Source organism: Heteronotia binoei, chromosome 17, assembly GCF_032191835.1.
Source record: "Heteronotia binoei isolate CCM8104 ecotype False Entrance Well chromosome 17, APGP_CSIRO_Hbin_v1, whole genome shotgun sequence".
NCBI classification, from domain to species: Eukaryota; Metazoa; Chordata; class Lepidosauria; order Squamata; family Gekkonidae; genus Heteronotia; species Heteronotia binoei.
In genome coordinates, this window is record NC_083239.1 from 53768249 (window position 1) to 53788331 (window position 20083).

Consider the following 20083-nt stretch of genomic DNA (forward strand, 5'->3'; position numbering starts at 1 on the left):
ATTTTGTGGCAGGCTTCGCCCCTGCGGCAGCCATTTTGTGGCAGGCTTTGCCCCTGTGGCAGCCATTTTGTGGCAGGCTTCGCCCCCTGCGGCAGCCATTTTGTGGCAGGCTTCGCCCCCTGCGGCAGCCATTTTGTGGCAGGCTTCGCCCCCTGCGGCAGCCATTTTGTGGCAGGCTTTGCCCCCTGAAGCAGCCATTTTGTGGCAGGCTTCGCCCCCTGCGGCAGCCATTTTGTGGCAGGCTTTGCCCCCTGAAGCAGCCATTTTGTGGCAGGCTTCGCCCCCTGCGGCAGCCATTTTGTGGCAGGCTTCGCCCCTGTGGCAGCCATTTTGTGGCAGGCTTCGCCCCCTGCGGCAGCCATTTTGTGGCTGCGCCCGCCATGCTCTATTAGAATTCCAAAGCTGCCCACAGTTTCAAAAAGGTTGGCGACCCCTCATCCGCTCTCAAGCCTGGTGGTCTTCTCCCAAGCGGGCCCCTTGGGGGAAACGGCTTCTTAGCCAAATCCAATCTACGCCTAATAAATCCATAATCTGGATTCTTTCACACTCAGCCTTGGAAACGTTTTAAGACGTTGCAGTTAGAGACCTGCATTAAGGTATTAAGATTTAATGGTTTTACTTGATGCTTTTAGTGAAATTCTCAGGAAGCATCTCCGGAGCTCTTGAAACTACAGCGGCTTTTTAAAAAGCAATTCCTGTTCTATGCCTATTTTGTCAATTTGCTTTGCTTTTACAATCCAACGTAAATGGCATGTTTCTCGTTGATTCATTCCATTTGGGATGCTGCAGGAAAGAGGGTCCGGAAGGGAATGAAGGAAATACATTGATTTGCCTCCCCCCTTCAATAGTGCACGTTCAGACGGTAAGCCTACCTTTAACTCGGTCATGTCTGAGAACATCCCGAGCAGGGAAGAGACGAGAAGGAAAAAAAGAAAGAAAAAAGCTCACATCAACAACATAAAGATAAAGCAGCCAGATAATTTTTTCTTTTAAAAAAGCAAAATTAGAAAACTAATAGAATCAGCCCCAGAAAAGTGTATTAACATCAGAAGAGCCCTGCTGGATCAGACCAGGGAGGGTCCATCTAGTCCAGCCTCCTGTCTCACACAGTGGCCAACCAGTTCCTCTGAAGGGTCCACAACAGGGCAGAGAGGCTGAGGCCTTCCCCTGAGAAGAACATCAGAAGAGTCCTGCAGGGTCAGACCAGGGAGGGTCCATCTAGTCCAGCCTACTGCCTCACACAGTGACCAGCCAGTTCCTCTGGAGGGCCAACAACAGGGCAGAGAGACCAAGGCCTTCCCCTGAGAAGAACATCAAAAGAGCCCTGCTGGGTCAGACCAGGGAGGGTCCATCTAGTCCAGCCTCCTGTCTTACACAGTGGACAGCCAGTTCCTCTGAAGGGCCCACAACAGGGCAGAGAGGCTGAGGCCTTCCCCTGAGAAGAACATCAGAAGAGCCCTGCTGGATCAGATCAGTGAGGGTCCATCTAATTCAGCCTCCTGTCTCACACAGTGGCCAGCCAGTTCCTCTGGAGGGCCAACAACAGGGCAGAGAGGCTGAGGCCTTCCCCTGAGAAGAACCTCAGAAGAGCCCTGCTGGATCAGGCCAGTGAGGGTCCAGCTAGTCCAGCCTCCTGTCTCCCACAGGGGCCAACCAGTTCCTCTGGAGCGCAAACAACAGAGCATAAAAGCCGAGACTTTCCCCTGATGTTGCCTCCTTGCTCTGGAAATCAGAGGATTAGTGGCTCTGAATTTGGAGGTTTCCCTCAGCCACCCGGGCTAGTAGCCATTGATAGACATCCACCATGAATCTACATAAGCCTTTTAAAGCTGCTTATGTAATGTAATGTAATGTAAAATTTTATTTATACCCCGCCCTCCCCCGCCAGAGCAGGCTCAGGGCGGCTTACAACATTTAAAATGAACAATACAATAATAAAACATTAAGAACACATTAAAACCAATCAGTGATTAAAACATTCCTAGACTAACAGTGGCGGTAAGCATTATTAATTTAGCAGTAAACATTGGTACCATCATTAATGAACGCCTGTTTGAAGAGGGCGGTCTTGCAGGCCCTGCGGAACTGATCTAAGTTCCGCAGGGCCCGCACCTCCTCTGGGAGCTGGTTCCAGAGTTGTGGGGCTGCGGCGGAAAAGGCCCGAGTGCGGGTGCTTTGCAGTTTTACTTCTTTCGGCCCAGGGATATTCAGTTTATTTTTGCCTACTGACCTCAGTGCTCTCTGGGGCTCATATGGGGAGAGACGGTCCCTCAGGTAGGTCGGTCCTTGGCCATATAGGGCTTTAAAGGTTATGACCAGCACTTTGTACCGGATCCGGTATACAATCGGCAGCCAGTGCAGTGCAGCAGTGCTTATTCCTATAGCCACGACTGCATCCTCTGGGAACGAATTCCGCTTTTGGATCTTTCTCTGTGCAAAGCAGCATTTCTTTTTGCCTGCCCTGAACCCACTGCCCGTAGGCTTCAACTTAAACCCTTGAGTTCTAGTCCATTGGGAGAGGGAGATAACGCTCTCCTTGTCAACTCTCTCCACCTTGTGCATCATTTCATTCATGGAATCATTATAAATCATCCAGTTGGAAGGGATCTTCGGGGTCCTCTATTCTAACCCTTTGCACAATGTAGGGAACTCACAAACGCCTCCCCCTAAATTCCCAGGATCTTCATCGCTGTCAGATGGCCATCTAGCCTCTGTTGAAATACCTCCAAGAAAGGAGAGCCCACCCCCTCCCGAGGAGGAAGCCTGTTCCACTGAGGAACAGCTCTCACGGTCAGGAAGTTCTTCCTAACATTGAGCCAGTAATTCTTCTGATTTAATTTCAACCCATTGGCTCTGGTCCTACCTTCTGGGGCCACATAAAACAATTCCACACCATCCTCTATATGACAGCCCTTCGAGTACTTGAAGATGGTGATCCTATCACCTCTCAGCTGTCTCCTCTCCAGGCTAAACATCCCCAGCTCCTTCAACCTTTCCTCATAGGACTTGGTCTCCAGACTCCTCACCATCTTCGTCGCCCTCCTCTGGACCCCTTCCAGTTTGTCTAGATCCTTCTTAAAATGTGGTGCCCAAAACTGAACACAATACTCCAGGTGAGGTCTGACCAGAGCAGAGAACAGTGATACTATTACAATCATATTCCTGTCGGATGGCCATCTAGGCTCTGTCTAAAAACCTCCAAGGAAGGAGAGCCCACCACCTCCTGAGGAGGAAGCCTGTTCCACCGAGGAACCGCTCTAACGGCCAGGAAGCTCTTCCTCATGTTGAGCCAGAAACTCTTGATTTAATTTCAACCCGTTCGTTCTAGTCCAGCCTTCTGGGACCACAGAAAACAACCCTGCACTATCCTCCCTATGACAGCCTTTCAAAGTCAGTATTGCTGTTCTCCTGGCGTCTTGCCCCGCTGAAGAGTTTGGCAACCCAATTAAGAGGCACTTCTGAACTCTCCTTCAAAACAGCTCCATAAAGACCACCTTTTGAGCCCTGGAGCCAGCTAGCCGAGGCCTGTTTCTTTTCAACTGTCTGGCCGGGACTCTCTGAGCGACCCAAAATCCCTTTGGGGGAAATGCTGAGCTGGGGATATTCTGCAGCACAAGGTTCCCCCCCACGCCCGAGCTCTCCAGGAGAACGAAGTGTGGCACCATCTCTTACAACTGGCAGCGGCTCTCCAGGATCACCGGCTGAGATGGCCCTTCTCAGCCTCCTACACCTGAGATCCTTTAAGGTGGAGATGCCAGGGACACACCTTCGTACAAAGCAGATGCTCAGCTACTAAGCTACCACCCCTTCCCTAAGGGGATCATTTTTTAAATTGCTTGAGCTGCTGTTCCATAGTGCTGAACGAGACATACATGTACATGTATGTGCACACACATATATATGAACGCATGAAGCTGCCTTCTACTGAATCAGACCCTCGGTCCATCAAAGTCAATTCTTGGCTACTCAGACTGGCAGGGTCTCAGACTTCAGGGTCTCCAGAGGAGGTTTTTCACGCCTGCTAGCCTGGACCCTTTTTAGTTGGAGATGCCGGGGATTGAACCTGGGACCTTCTGCCTGCCAAGCAGAGGCTCTGCCCACTGATCCACAGCCCCACTTCATAGCTTTCCAGGGTCTCAGGCTGAGGTCTTTCCCATCACCTCCTGCCTGGTCCTTTAAGTGGAGATGCTGGGGATTGAACCTGGGACCTTCTGCATGCCAAGCAGAGGCTCTTCCGCTGAGCTACAGCCCCACTTCATGGCTCTCCAGGGTCTCAGGCTGAGGTCTTTCCCATCACCTCCTGCCTGGTCCTTTAAGTGGAGATGCCGGGGATTGAACCTGGGACCTTCTGCATGCCAAGCAGAGGCTCTGCTGCTGAGCTACAGCCCCACTTCATGGTTCTCCAGGGTCTCAGGCTGAGGTCTTTCCCATCACCTCCTGCCTGGTCCTTCAAGTGGAGATGCTGGGGATTTAACCTGGGACCTTCTGCATGCCAAGCAGAGGCTCTTTCGCTGAGCTACAGCCCTACTTCATGGCTTTCCAGGGTCTCAGGCTGAGGTCTTTCCCATCACCTCCTGCCTGGTCCTTTAAGTGGAGATGCTGGGGATTGAACCTGGGACCTTCTGCATGCCAAGCAGAGGCTCTGCTGCTGAGCTACAGCCCCACTTCATGGTTCTCCAGGGTCTCAGGCAGAGATCTTTCCCATCACCTCCTGCCTGGTCCTTTTCAACTGGAGATGTCAGGGATTGAAGCTGGGACCTTCTGCATGCCAAGCAGAGGTTCTGCTGCTGAGCTACAGCCCCACTTCATGGCTCTCCAGGGTCTCAGGCTGAGGTCTTTCCCATCACCTCCTGCCTGGTCCTTTAAGTGGAGATGCCGGGGATTGAACCTGGGACCTTCTGCCTGCCAAGCAGAGCCTCTGCCCTGAGCCGCAGACCCTCGCCAAAGCTGAACACACATGAAGCTGCCTTAGACCGCCTCTCACCATCGGTCCACCAAGGTCAGTATTGTGTACCCTGACTGGCCACAGATGCTAATTTTCTGCACCCTTGACTCTCTTTTTTCGCTCTCAAAAGCTCATAACTGGAAAACCTTGTCAGCCTCTGGGATGCTAATGAACTGGAATCTAACTTTCCATTCTCTTTCTCTTTTGTAGTAATTACAGGACCCTGTCTCCAGAGCCAGTTCCCTCTTTCTGGGAAAAGACTTTGAGAAAGTTATTCCGAATTTCAGGACTGGGTGGTGGCGGTGGAAGGGTTTGCAAATCTCAGAAATATCTCAACAACACTTGGGATTCTCAGGCGGAGCAGGTCCGAATCCAAATCCCAAATGGGCACAGAGTTAAGAGAAGGAAGAACTTACTTGCTTGATGAAATGATCCTTCCGACTCCTTGGCTGGTTCTGGGGCAGGGGGGAACAGAGAGAGAAATATCAATTCAGAGGAGGGGGAGAGACGGAGGAAAAAGAAGAGTTGCTTTAGGGCCAAGCGGGGTCTTGTGGAGTTGCAACAAATATTGTTGAGCAGGTGGGGAATAAATTTAGATTACCGGCCTTGGTCTGGAATATGATGAAGGCGTTAAGAGCGTCGGAGTAGGATCTGGGAGACCCGGGTTCGAAACCCCACTCTTGCCATGGAAGCTCACTGAGTGACCTTGGGTCTGTCACACACCCACCTCTGATAGGGTTGCCAGCCTCCAGGTGGGGCCTGGAGATCTCTGGCTTTCACAACTGATCTCCAGGTGGCAGAGATCAGTTGTAAAAGCCAGAGAGCTGGAGAAAAATCACTGCTTTGAAGGGTGAGCTTTAGGGCACTGTGCCAGGCTGAGGCCCCTCCCCAAATCCTGCCCTCTCCCAGATCCACCCCCAAAGCCTTCGGGTATTTTGCAACACAGACCTGGCAACCTTACCGCCGCACAGGGTCGTTGTGGTAAGGATTAAATGGAGAGGAGCAAATTAGGGAAGCCATCTTGGGCCCCCATGGGGGACAGTTGCCAAGTCCCTCTGCCACTGTGGTGGGCGGCTCTTCTCTTGTGCATGTGAAGCCCATGTGGCATGATGATGTAAGTGACATCATCACGCCGGGCACGTCACTCCAGAACGCTCTAGGATCCATGGAAAAACTCTATGGCACCATAGAGTTTTGTCGTGAATCCTAGAATGTCCCCGGCATGTTCTAGGGGAGTGATGGTGGCTCAGGAGTAGAGCATCTGCTTGGTAAGCAGAAGATCCCAGGTTCAATCCCTGGCATCTCCAACTAAAAAAGGTCCAGGCAAATAGGTGTGAAAAACCTCCGCTTGAGACCCTGGAGAGCCGCTGCCAGTCTGAGTAGACAAGACTGACTTTGATGGACCGAAGAGGGTCTGATTCAGTAGAAGGCAGCTTCATATGTTCATATATGACGTCACTTCCAGGTGATGTCATCGTGCAAGGCATGTCGCCCAGCGATGGAGCTCTTTGGGGTAAAGGATCCCTCTGGCAACTTGCTCTGTGCTGGCAAGTTGGGGCCCTACAAACTGGGGGATCCCTCGTACCCGGTGGGATCTTGGCAGCCCTGATTCGGGAGAAAGATGGGGAGATAGAGGAAGTCAATCGACCGATCAGTCAAGCAAGCAGGGAAGTTCGTTTCCAAACCTGTGTCCAGGGAGACCAGATTTCCTGATGGCACACTGCCCTCTAGTGGCACTCTGTGGAGCACGCAGCATCATTTGGACATTCCCAAGGATTTCAGTCACCTTGTGCATAGCCTGGCACTGCACACCCTCCCCGGACTGCCTGCGCCCACCTCCCCGCACACCCTCCCCGGACTGCCTGCGCCCACCTCCCCGCACACCCTCACCGGACTGCCTGCGCCCACCTCCCCGCACACCCTCCCCGGACTGCCTGCGCCCACCTCCCCGCACACCCTCCCCGGACTGCCTGCGCCCACCTCCCCGCACACCCTCACCGGACTGCCTGCGCCCACCTCCCCGCACACCCTCCCCGGACTGCCTGCGCCCACCTCCCCGCACACCCTCACCGGACTGCCTGCGCCCACCTCCCCGCACACCCTCCCCGGACTGCCTGCGCCCACCTCCCCGCACACCCTCACCGGACTGCCTGCGCCCACCTCCCCGCACACCCTCCCCGGACTGCCTGCCCCCACCTCCCCGCACACCCTCACCGGACTGCCTGCGCCCACCTCCCCGCACACCCTCCCCGGACTGCCTGCGCCCACCTCCCCGCACACCCTCCCCGGACTGCCTGCCCCCACCTCCCCGCATGCCCTCCCCGGACTGCCTGCGCCCACCTCCCCGCACACCCTCACCGGACTGCCTGCGCCCACGGCGATAGGATCCGCTCTTCTCCAGAAGTAGGATGGGGCAGCTCCGCCGAGCTCTCTCGGGACTATACATGTATTCGGGTGGCTCTGGAAGAGAAAGGAAGAGGGCTGTTGTGTCTAGAAGGAGCTGGTGGTGCTTTCGGCACTGTTAGCCATTGCTTTTGGGCTGGCTTGATGGTGAAGCTTGGGCAGGATGGCCTGTGCACAACAAGGAAGCCCAGTCATGTCTGTCTAGCAGTCACCCTATGTCAAGCATGCTATTTCTATATGTGTTCAGCAGACAGGCCAGATACAAAGCAGAACATCACCCTTGCTCCCCCCCCCCCCCACTTCTTCTTCTAACCAAAGGGTGCATAATAAATCCATCTAGACCCAGGATGTTTAGTGTAACCTTGTATTAACGGTGTAGAGTGCCTCTCCCAGATTCACACAGCCAGGTCTTATCGGTTCTCAGAGAATGTGTGAGAAAGGGAGATGTTTTTATTAGCTGACATTCCTTAGCCATAAAAGAGATACTAGCGAGTAGCCTTTGAACCCGCAACTCAATTTGCATCTTTATGTTATTCTTTTGACGTTATCTGTAACCTATCCTTTCGAAATTCTCCTATAAGTTACTATTCAATAGTGTGTACGTCATTACTTCCAAGGAGTCTGTCCTCGGACAAGCTATGGAGTTTCACAATAAAGCAACTTTTGATTAAAGAACAAAAGCTTGATTATTGAGAAATGGCGATGCTTGACACCCAGTCTCCCTGGGTGAACAGCGGGTTCCACAAGGTGAAGAGGGAGATCGTCTGTGCTCCCATAATTCCCTCTTTCCTCCAGTTTACACACAGCCTGATTGAAACACGATTCTGGTGGGGCAAAACACTCCCCCGTGCAACTCTGCACGGGTCTCGTTTAAACGGCGCTGCCGGCAGCTTCCCACCCTTCGTTAGCAATCTGATATCCTCCACATCTGTGGATCTCTGGTGCGTGGGCTCGGCATTCATAGCTGGCTCTGCAAAGACTGAAGCATGGTTTCAGTAACCCTCTCGCCAAATTCTGTCCTGACTACTGTAAAATGAGTGCAGCCGGCTCTGAATCACCAAGAACACTTTATTGCAAGAAGAAACAGTCACAAAAACCATAGGCACTTTACTCATTATATACACTCTGGCTGAGTTAAACACGGCTCCTTTAACAGTTACTCCCATTGGCTCGCTCCAGAATCCTTCATTTGCATCTCTTTGTTACAAGTTGTTACCTGCCTAGCATCCTGATTGGTCAGTTCGTCCAGGTTTTCAGGATCCTGGTTTGCAAGGAGTGCCTGTCTCAAGCTCAGGCAACAAGAACCCAAGACAATACATAACACTGACCATTTGAAAAGCTGTCTGTAACGGTGGTCACTAGCACATCTTGGGGTAGTGAGTTCCGCCATCGACCAGATGCTCAAAGATTTTTCAAAGCATTTCTGGCACTGGCTCCACATTGCAGCTTGCCCCTTCTCTCTCACCTGATTGCCGCCTGCCGCGGGTGCAGACTTTAGTCTCATCCAGCCGAGGGGAAGGCAGGGGTTTCTTTGGGGCGTCCGGGAAGACCTCTGGGGAATCTGTAGGGAAGGGGGAAATGGGATGGCCTGGAAGAACACACACGGAATGAGTACTAGAGAAATATGATCTGGGGCTGAGACTCGATATCCATCGACATCTATGGAAAGAGGGGGTGGGGGGACGCTTACTCTGGAAGCTGTTCTCCAGCAGGACTTGTTTGGCCTATGTCAAAGAGAGAGAGAGAGACAAAGGAATAGATCTTGCTGCTTCAGACCAGCTGTCAATCATGCATATTTCTAAGTGCAATGATGGTTTCTTAGACAGAAAGCAGGCTGCTAGTATCCACCGCCCCCCTCCCATTTACAACGTTTGGGCAAACAGTAGAACCATCTAGCCCAAGGATGTTTACGCCGCAGCCTGGCTGTGAGGTGCCTCTCCTCCACATTCACACAGACAGCTCTTATCAGGTCTGGAAGAAGTGTGAGAAAGGGAGATGTTTTTAATAAGAACATAAGAGAAGCCATGTTGGATCAGGCCAATGGCCCATCCAGTCCAGCACTCTGTGTCACACAGTGGCCAATTCCCTCTTGAAGCTGGCTATGCTTGTAGCCGCCACCACCTCCTGTGGCAGTGAATTCCATGTGTTAATCACCCTTTGGGTGAAGAAGGACTTCCTTTTATCTGTTCTAACCTGACTGCTCAGCAATTTCATTGAATGCCCATGAGTTCTTGTATTGTGAGAAAAGGTGAAAAGGACTTCTTTCTCTGCTTTCTCCATCCCATGCATAATCTTGTCAACCTCTATCATGTCACCCCGCAGTCGACGTTTCTCCAAGCTGAAGAGCCCTAAGCATTTTAACCTTTCTTCATAGGGAAAGTGTTCCAAACCTTTAATCATTCTAGTTGCCCTTTTCTGCACTTTTTCCAATGCTATAATATCCTTTTTAGGTGCAGTGACCAGAACTGCACACAGTACTCCAAATGAGACCGCACCATCGATTTATACAGGGGGCATTATGATACTGGCTGATTTGTTTTCAATTCCCTTCCTAATAATTCCCAGCATGACGTTGGCCTTTTTTATTGCCATCGCACACTGTCTTGACATTTTCAGTGAGTTATCTACCACGACCCCAAGATCTCTCTCTTGGTCAGTCTCTGCCAGTTCCATTTCTCCATACCAAATCTTTAATGGCATAACAGTTGCGAATAAAAATACACAGAATATAAAAATTTAAACATTGGAGATAAAATCAAAATGAAACCGAGCTTACAGATGCATTCATACATGGTCAGATCTAAATTTTAGGATGTCAGCCAAAACTTTTTGCCACAGCCTCGCTAACTTCCCCCTCAGTATCGTTCAATAAATAATAACAGGGAGGCAGAACAGACAAATCTGGGGAGAAAGAAAGCTTGCAAAATAAATCTTTACGGATGATATCTCGATGATATCTCCCTTGTAAAAAGGCATTTAGTCTAGCCAACATAAATGCCCTGCGATGACTTGGAATGGTTAATAGATAATGGGGCATTTTGCTGCAGAAAGCATAAAGACCTAAGGAAGCAGGGGAGCAAATGTAAGGGTCTGTTGGCCATAGTTTCATTTCCTCCAACTCCCACAGTCTCAGTTTAGTACATCTGAAGATATATGACTCATCATAAAAAAAAAATCATCAACCTCTATCCCCAACTGGTGAAGTTTGGACACAAGATCTGCTGACCAGGATGAAATATATGGGCCTCTTTTCATACAATCAAGAAGGCTGTTAGGATCTGTTCTAAAGTGAATTTTGAGCCACACTAATACACCACTTTCTCCTCCCCACTTCCTTCCTGGATTGAATGGGAAGGAAGTGGGGAGGAGAAAGTGGCCTGGCTGCTCTTTCAGCGACTGGCTCGCCGCCATTGCTCCAGCGCTGATCTTGAGCATGCCAGAGGGGCATCCTAGGAGTCGCCAGCCCCCCGCGTGGTTTTACCCACTGATCAGCTGATCAAGGGTGGTGGTGGGGGGTTGTCGGTCTTTAAAGAGCCTGGGAGCACAGTGCTTCACCACCCGTTCCCAGGCATTAACAGGAAGTCCTTCTTCACTCAAAGGGTGATTAGCACATGGAATTCACTGCTACAGGAGGTGGTGGCTGCAAGCATCGCCAGCTTCAAGAGGGGATTGGATAAAGATATGGAGCAGAGGCCCATCAGTGGCTATTAGCCACAGCGCATACGCTGATGACACCCAGCTCTATCTATGGATGGATGGCCGGCATGACAACGTCCCTGTAAATTTGGACCAGGCGTTGCAAGCCATGGCGGGCTGGCTTGGGCTGAGTGGGCTAAAGTTAAATCCAGCGAAGACAGAGGTCCTCTGCCTAGGTCGCAGCGGTCCGGGTGGGGAAATCCCCTTGCCGGTTTTTGACAGTGCGCCACTAGTACCGGTGCGCAGGGTCAGGAGCCTGGGAGTGCTACTGGAGTGACATCATTAGCCACAGTGTGTGTGTGTGTGTGTGTTGGCCACTTTGTGATACAGAGTGTTGGACTGGATGGGCCATTGGCCTGATCCAACAGGGCTTCTCTTATGTTCTTATGTGACACAGAGTGTCGGACTGGATGGGCCATTGGCCTGATCCAACATGGCTTCTCTTATGTTCTTCTGTGACACAGAGTGTTGGACTGAATGGGCCATTGGCCTGATCCAACATGGCTTCTCTTATGTTCTTATATGACACAGAGTGTTGGACTGGATGGGCCATTGGCGTGATCCAACATGGCTTCTCTTATGTACTTATGTGACACAGAGTGTTGGACTGGATGGGCCATTGGCCTGCTCCAACATGGCTTCTCTTATGTTCTTCTGTGACACAGAGTGTTGGACTGAAGGGGCCATTGGCCTGATCCAACAGGGCTTCTCTTATGTTCTTCTGTGACACAGAGTGTTGGACTGGATGGGCCATTGGCCTGCTCCAACATGGCTTCTCTTATGTTCTTATGTGACACAGTGTTGGACTGGAGGGGCCACTGGCCTGATCCAACAGGGCTTCTCTTATGTTCTTATGTGACACAGAGTGTTGGACTGAATGGGCCACTGGCCTGATCCGACATGGCTTCTCTTATGTTCTTATGTGACACAGAGTGTCGGACTGGATGGGCCATTGGCCTGATCCAACATGGCTTCTTTTATGTTCTTATGTGACACACAGGTTTGGACTGGATGGGCCATGGGCCTGATCCAACATGGCTTCTCTTATGTTCTTCTGTGACACAGAGTGTTGGACTGGATGGGCCATTGGCCTGATCCAACATGGCTTCTCTTATGTTCTTCTGTGACACAGAGTGTTGGACTGGATGGGCCATTGGCCTGATCCAACATGGCTTCTCTTATGTTCTTCTGTGACACAGAGTGTTGGACTGAATGGGCCATTGGCCTGATCCAACATGGCTTCTCTTATGTTCTTATATGACACAGAGTGTTGGACTGGATGGGCCATTGGCGTGATCCAACATGGCTTCTCTTATGTACTTATGTGACACAGTGTTGGACTGGATGGGCCATTGGCCTGATCCAACATGGCTTCTCTTATGTTCTTCTGTGACACAGAGTGTTGGACTGGATGGGCCACTGGCCTGATCCAACATGGCTTCTCTTATGTTCTTACGTGACACAGAGTGTTGGACTGGATGGGCCATTGGCTTGATCCAACAGGGCTTCTCTTATGTTCTTCTGTGACACAGAGTGTTGGACTGGATGGGCCATTGGCTTGATCCAACAGGGCTTCTCTTATGTTCTTATGTGACACAGAGTGTTGGACTGGAGGGGCCACTGGCCTGATCCAACAGGGCTTCTCTTATGTTCTTCTGTGACACAGAGTGTTGGACTGGATGGGCCATTGGCTTGATCCAACAGGGCTTCTCTTATGTTCTTATGTGACACAGAGTGTTGGACTGGATGGGCCATTGGCCTGATCCAACATGGCTTCTCTTATGTTCTTTTGTCATCACACCAGCGATGCAGGGGGAGGTTCCCCCCGCTGGCCCAATGTGGGCTGGCGGGTTGGGAACCTCCCGTGTGGGAGATTCCTTGCCCGGACCAGGGGCTTGGCAGTCCCATATGTGTCTGTTTCCTTCTTCCACTAGTGCCAAAAAATAATTTCCTAACCTTTCCCTATGCTGGTCTTATGGGGACAGTTATTCCCAGTTTTTGCTTTTTTTAAAAGTCGCCTTCTAGGTTGGTTGTGCATACATGTGTGTTTTATCTTTCTCTGTGTACAATATTTGCTCATGGTCTTGCGGCTCTCAAACATCAGACATTTCTTCTACGTGGTTCTCACGCTAAGCAAATTTTGCTACCCCTGGTCTAACTCCACAGAGTCCACCTTCCAAAGCGGCCATTTTTCTCCAGGGGAACTGATCCCCGTCACCCGGAGATCAGCTGTAATCCCAGGAAATCTCCAGCCACCACCTGGAGGTTGGCAAGCCTATGTCACCCCTGCCTCGAGGGCTACATTTACCTTCTGAGGAATAGATGCTGGATGGTTCTCCACTATCAGACGCTTCAGGTAGTGGATCCACAGTCGTTTCTCTTCTTGGTTTTTCACCTGTGTTAGAGAAGGCAAACGTTTCAGCCGGAGCTTTTTTTGTAGCAGGAACTCCTTTGCATATTAGGCCACACACTCCCGATGTAGCCAATCCTCCTGGAGCTTACAGTAGGCCCTGTAAGAAGAGCCCTGTAAGCTCTTAAGAGGATTGGCTACATCAAGGGGGTGCGGCCTAATATGCAAAGGAGCTCCTGCTAGAATCCCACCCCTGGGCCACACCCTCTGATGTAGCCAATCCTCCTGGAGCTTACAGTAGGCCCTGGAAGAAGAGCCCTGTAAGCTCTTAGAGGATTGGCTACATCAAAGCGGTGTGGCCTAATATGCAAAGGAGTTCCTGCTACAAAAAGAGCCCTGATTTCAGCACATCTCAATAGCAGTCTCATGAGATCTCTCTGGTCTAGGACGCAGATGTCGATCTGTCCGATCACATTTTCCCTCCACGCCTCTGCAGAACCCAACGGTGCCGTTGGGTTTCCATTGCTGGTGGCCAGCCAAACTGCTGAGGCACGAGGCTGAACTGTTTTCCCAGCAGGCAGAAAGTAGCCATGCCACTCATTCAGTGAGAGGAGAGCAAAACCCGCAGGTGGGAAAGAAGGCATTTCCCGCAGACAGCCCCACATTTGGTATGCGTTCAAAATATAGAGACTATTAAAACACTGGACAAGGGAATTCCGAATTATGGAATTCTCAAATGTCGAATGTGAATAAACCATATCAAAAAGTCAGGGGTAAAAGAAAGGAAATGACATCTTTTCTAATTAGGCTTGGAACCCATGGATCCCTTCCACTTAAGAGGAGAAGATTTCCTCTGATGGTAGGAGAACATCAGAAGTGCCCTGCTGGGAGGGTCCATCTAGTCCAGCATTCTGTTTCACACAATGGCCAGCTAGTTACTCTGCAGGGCCAACAACAGGGCAGAGAGGCCGAGGCCTTCCCCTGAGAAGAACATCAGAAGAACACTGTTGGATCAGACCAGGGAGGGTCCATCTAGTCCAGCCTCCTGTTTCACACAGGGGCCAACCAGTTCCTCTGGAGGGCCAACAACAGGCAGAGAGGCCGAGGCTTTCCCCTGAGAAGAACATCAGAAGAGCCCTGCTGGATCAGACCAGGGAGGGTCCATGTTGTCCAGCCTCCTGTTTCACACAATGGCCAGCTAGTTTCTCTGCAGGGCCAACAACAGGGCAGAGAGTCTGAGACCTTCCCCTGATAAGAACATCAGAAGAGACCTGCTAGATCTGACCAGTGAGGATCCATCTAGTCCAGCCTCCTGTCTCACACAGAGGCCAACCAGTTCCTCTGGAGGGCCAACAACAGGGCAGAGAAACCAAGACCTTCCCCTGAGAAGAACATCAGAAGAGCCCTGCTGGGTCAGACCAGGGAGGGTCCATCTAGTCCAGCCTCCTGTCTCACACAGTGGCCAGCCAGTTCCTCTGGAGGGCCAGCAACAGGGCAGAGAGGCTGAGGCCTTCCCCTGAAAAGAACATCAGAAGAGCCCTGCTGGATCAGACCAGGGAGGGTCCATCTAGTCCAGCCTCCTGTCTCACACAGGGGCCAACCAGTTCCTCTGGAGGGCCAACAACAGGGCAGAGAGGCCGAGCCTTCCTCTGAGGCAGGGTATAAATATTATGATGGCATCACCCCTGGCTGGTTCGGACAACATCAGGGCAGGAGTATTGACAGCTTGCAAGCACCCATTTTGATCGTACCCAGAGGTATGCGCTTTCTCATGCTGTGTGTGGCACATGCATCCGTTATCGCCAGGTTCAATGTGCATGCTGTGGAGAGCATTCCTACTGTCCAAAAACTAACCAAGTGCTTCTCTGTTTTTGGAAATTACGCTGCTCTCCTCCTCCCACCTGCTCAGCTCCAGCTCTCCCGGGAGACAGTTGCTTACCTGGACCAGGTGCTGCTGTTTGGGGATGGAGAGGTCAGAGATCCGGAAGCTGAGCGGGTCCTTCGTGTTCTCCTGCAGGGCCAAGTTGCAGCACTGCGGACCCAGAGGAAAGAGCCAAAGTCAAAGGGGCAAGATGCACAACCTGGGGTGCGCCAGGCACACTCTGCAGTTCAGGGATGCGCCGTGAGAGCTTTGGAAATATGCTGTGTGTACTTAATAAGGCCCTGTTTTCATTTGTGGAATGAGTCAGTGTGGAGTTGTGGTTAAAGACAAGGATTGTGAAGACCTGGGTTCGAGAACCCGCTCACCTAAGAAAGGCATGGGGGACCTTTCTCTCTCAGCCTAAGCTACCTGTTGTGCACTTTCCAACTGGATTTTACTGTGTGAACTGCCAAAATCCAGTTGGAAGTGCATTGAAAGTGGATTATTGAATGTGTGTGATCGCAGAGAGTCTCTGAACATAACTAGCCTCGGGCAGAGGCAAGATTTGAACCCAGGGCCCTCCCAGGCCTAAGTATGCCTTTGCGGTTATCTTCTGCCATTTCTGGGAATTTTTGTAAGGGTCTGCACAAATATAGGTGCCAAACACCGTCCCCAGGTCTAGCCCCTCCCCCTTCCAAAATTTCAGAAGCAAATGAAAACAGTTTTATTTAATGCAGCATTTGATTAAGTCGCTTGCAATCCTAAATTGCGATGTTAAGTTTTGGGTTGTTAAGGTCTTATTATGCATTTTATCTTCGCTTTAAGCCATCTGAAACTCTGAGAAGAAGAAGATAATGACGATATTGGACGTACATACCGCTCTATACTCTGAATCTCAGAGTGGTCACAATCTCCTTTACCTTCCTCCCCCACAACAGACACCGGTGAGGCAGGTGGGGCTGAGAGACCTCTTACAGCAGCTGCCCTTTCAAGGACAACTCCTACGAGAGATGCGGCTGACCCAAGGCCACTCCAGCAGCTGCAAGTGGAGGAGTGGGGAATCAAACCCAGTTCTCCCAGATAAGAGTTCGCTCACTTCACCACTACACCAAACTGGCGAATAAACTAGAAGATGACAAATAAACTACTTAAATTTTAAAAATGCTCCTTGACACAAGTTGTAATGGGCTCTGTGTTTTGTGTCTTGTGAGCAATGGGGATCTTTTCTTGCCCCCGTCTACAGACTCAGATTCCATCAGCTCCCTCCCCACTCCTGTTCCCCAACTGGGGATGCCCCCAAACTCGGGAGATGCCGACCTCCCTCCCCTCCCAAACACCCCTCCCCTTCTTACGAAGATGTGGCTCTTGTAGACGAAGCCTTCGCTGCGCCGCTTGGCGATCAGGATCACCTTGCTTAGGAGGAAGAAGACCCGCTCCTTGCGGGCTCGCGGCACCCGGAACTGCCCCTCCAGCACCAGCTCTCCAAAGGCCCCAAGTTCTGGGCCTGTCCAGCCCACCAACAACCCCTGGATCTCCTGTGAAGGCGAGAGATACTTTGTAGGGCACAGGGGGAAAGGAAGGGCGCTGGTCTGGGTGTATTTTCATCTTTCTCCATCTTTTACACATATGTTTTACTCCCTCTAGTGGCTGCTTGGATATAGCATTGTTGTATCTCCGACTTATATCTCTGCAATTTTAAGGAAAAGGTCCCCTGCGCAAGCACCAGTCGTTTCCGACTCTGGAGTGACATTGCTCTCACAACGTTTTCATGGCTGACTTTTGACGGGGTGGTTTGCCATTGCCTTCCCCAGTCCTCTACACTTCCCCCCCAGCAAGCTGGGTACTCATTTTACCGACCTTGGAAGGATGGAAGGCTGAGTCAACCTCGAGCCGGCTACCTGAAAACCCAGCTTCCGCCGGGGATCGAACTCAGGTCGTGAGCAGAGCTTAGGACTGCAGGACTGCAGCTTTAACACTCTGTGCCATGGGTCTCTTCCTGCAGTTTTAAAGCGCAGGGCAATAAGCCAGAGATGTAGCAATGAAATATTGGGAGAAGAGATGCAGAGAAGGAAACAAAAATCTTGACGCAGTATGAGCTTACAAGCAATGAAAATAAAAGTGTGTGAAAGCCTATTCTCTAGTGGCAGGGAATCTCTCAAGTTTGCTTCTGTCTTAGATAGAATAGGATTACAAATGGAAAAATTTCCAAAAGAAGATAGAACTTTAATCTGGTACTTGCTCTCAGCTGCTAGGACATTGTATGCGCAGTTGTGGAAGCAAGAAAAAATACCAGAGAAATGGGATTGGATTATAAAAGTTATGACATGGAGTGAAATGGACAAATTAACAAGAATATTAAGAGACTATGTTTTGGACGTTTTTAAGACAGAGTGGAAAAAGTTTAGAAGATACGTTGAAAAAGAGTGGAAAACAAAAGGACATTGGACAATTTTTGATAATCATTAAGTTTTAAAAAGAGGAAGAATATAAATTTTTGTTTTAATAGTTAAGGGTACCTTTAAACATTTGCTTTTTAAGTAAATAACACTGGCGGGGGTCAAGTAACGGGGGGAGGAGTGGGTAGAAAGTAATATATGGGGTAGATAAAATAAGTTTTAAAGATGTAAGATATAGATTTATTACCATATGTTACCAATAAAATTGTTTTAGCAGAAGTTTGCTTCTATCTTAAAGAGCTGTGTAGAATGATACTGTGTAAAGATTAATAGTATAAATAAGTATATAATCACATAAGCCAGCGTGGCAGAGTAATGAGGGCATCTACAGCGTCTGGGTTCCAATCCCCACTCTGCCGTGAGAGTTTGCTGGGCGACCCTGAACCAGCCACTCCTTCTCCCTCTCAGCATAATCTACAGCACAGGGTTATTGTGGGGATAAAACAGAGGAAAGGAGACTGTGGTGTATCGCTTTGAGCTTTTCTGGAGTAAGGATTAAAAGCTATTGATTCTTGGCGGTCTTTTTTGTCATTTCATTGTTATTCGAAACAACAATAACCACCACCACCACCTCTGCAACGCATTCGTTCTCCTCCTTTGGAGGCTGAAAATAAACATCGCAAAAAAGTTCTTCTCCAAGCAAAGGTTTAATGGCCGAATTTCAATGGCGTGGAAACCTGACAATACCACTTAGCTTTTTCCAAAGTGCTTCTTCTGCATTTTATTATCGTTGCCTCCGCAATTATTCCGGAAGGGAAGCTGATATTACCGTCCTCCTATTACAGGGCAGGTCGAGACCCAGCAAGAGGGTGACTTGATGTGCGGACGGCTGAGGAGGGAGTCGAATGCAACGCAAGACTGCAGTCCTCGTGGCCCCGCAGAGACGCTGGGTGTAGCTTCAAGAAGGCAGCGAATACAATTTGGGGTGATGGTGTTTCAGGGAGGGCCCTCAACCCCAGGATTAGGAAAGAATGTGGCTCAGCGGTAGAGCCACTGCTTGGTGTGCAGAAGGTCCCAGGTTCAATCCCCGGCATCTCCAGTTTAAAAGAACCAGGCAGGAGGTGATGGGAAAGACCTCAGCCTGAGATCCTGGAGAGCCATGAAGTGGGGCCGTAGCTCAGTGGCAGAGCTTCTGCTTGGCATGCAGAAGGTCCCAGATTCAATCCCCACCATCTCCAGTTAAAAGGACCAGGCAGGAGGTGATGGGAAAGACCTCAGCCTGAGATCCTGGACAGCCATAGCTCAGTGGGGCCGTAGCTCAGTGGCAGAGCCTCTGCTTGGCGTGCAGAAGGTCCCAGGTTCAATCTCCGGCATCTCCAGTTTAAAAGAACCAGGCAGCAAGTGACGGGAAAGACATTTCTCAGCCTGAGGCTCTGGAGAGCGGCTGCCCACGGCTTCTGGCGGGGGACTGTTTTTGGTACCATACAGTTTTCCTCCCAAATGGCTAGAGAGTCCAGGAAAACCATAGAGTTTTCCGAGATGCTCCTAGAGCGGTCGGTGAGATGACATCACTTCTGAGTGATGTCATCACACCAGCGACGTCGGGGGAGGATCCTCCCGCCAGCCCAGTAAGGGCTGGCCGGTTGGGAACCTCCAGGGTAGGAGAACCCCCGTCCAGCCCGGGAACTTGGCAGCCCTAGTCTGATTCAACAGAACGCAGAAGAAACCAATATGTTTGTGTTCAGAAGAAACCAATAAAAACACACTTTTGTGTTTTACTGTTTGAGCCATTGGCAAAGAATGTGGATGGATCCCCAGCCCAGTTCTGGCTTCACTGAGGCCGCTTCACGATGCCCTCCCACCCCGTACCTTTGACTTTTAAAAGTTTTATTAGTTTCAGAAAATAGGGGATAGAAAATTAGAGTACATCTTAATCTTTTTCTGCATAAAAAAATACTTTCAAAAAATACAAGTCTGCATTTGCAATATTTTCTTAAAATACCTAAATTGTCAGTTATTATTGTCTCTAAACTATGCATCATCAACATTATAGTATTTCATGTTATAAACCTTTTAGTTAAAATATCTATTGAATTTGACAAATCTAATAAAGGCAACCTTAAGAACATGTTGGATCAGGCCAATGGTCCATCCAGTTCAACACTCTGTGTCACACAGTGGCCAAAAAAATTATATATATATATATATACACACACACACACACACACATATATATATATATACTGTGGCTAATAGCCACTGATGGACCTCTGCTCCATATTTTTATCCAATCCCCTCTTGAAGCTGGCTATGCTTGTAGCCGCCACCACCTCCTGTGGCAGTGAATTCCACATGTTAATCACCCTTTGGGTGAAGAAGGACTTCCTTTTATCTGTTCTAACCTGACTGCTCAGCAATTTCATTGAATGCCC

The 20083-nt window shown here is 50.1% G+C and overlaps 1 protein-coding gene across 1 annotated transcript in view; it reads right to left on the bottom strand.

The window, feature by feature from the left end:
* PLEKHG2 (pleckstrin homology and RhoGEF domain containing G2) overlaps positions 1-20083 on the bottom strand; it is a 38210-nt gene that overhangs the window by 14219 nt on the left and 3908 nt on the right. The window contains exons 4-11 of the mRNA XM_060257788.1: positions 16608-16808; positions 15334-15426; positions 13353-13439; positions 9039-9072; positions 8814-8909; positions 7304-7405; positions 5362-5400; positions 873-889 (exon numbers count right to left, since the gene is read on the bottom strand). Of these exons, the coding sequence (XP_060113771.1) occupies positions 873-889; positions 5362-5400; positions 7304-7405; positions 8814-8909; positions 9039-9072; positions 13353-13439; positions 15334-15426; positions 16608-16808 (669 nt within the window). The remainder of the gene's footprint in view (positions 1-872; positions 890-5361; positions 5401-7303; positions 7406-8813; positions 8910-9038; positions 9073-13352; positions 13440-15333; positions 15427-16607; positions 16809-20083) is intronic.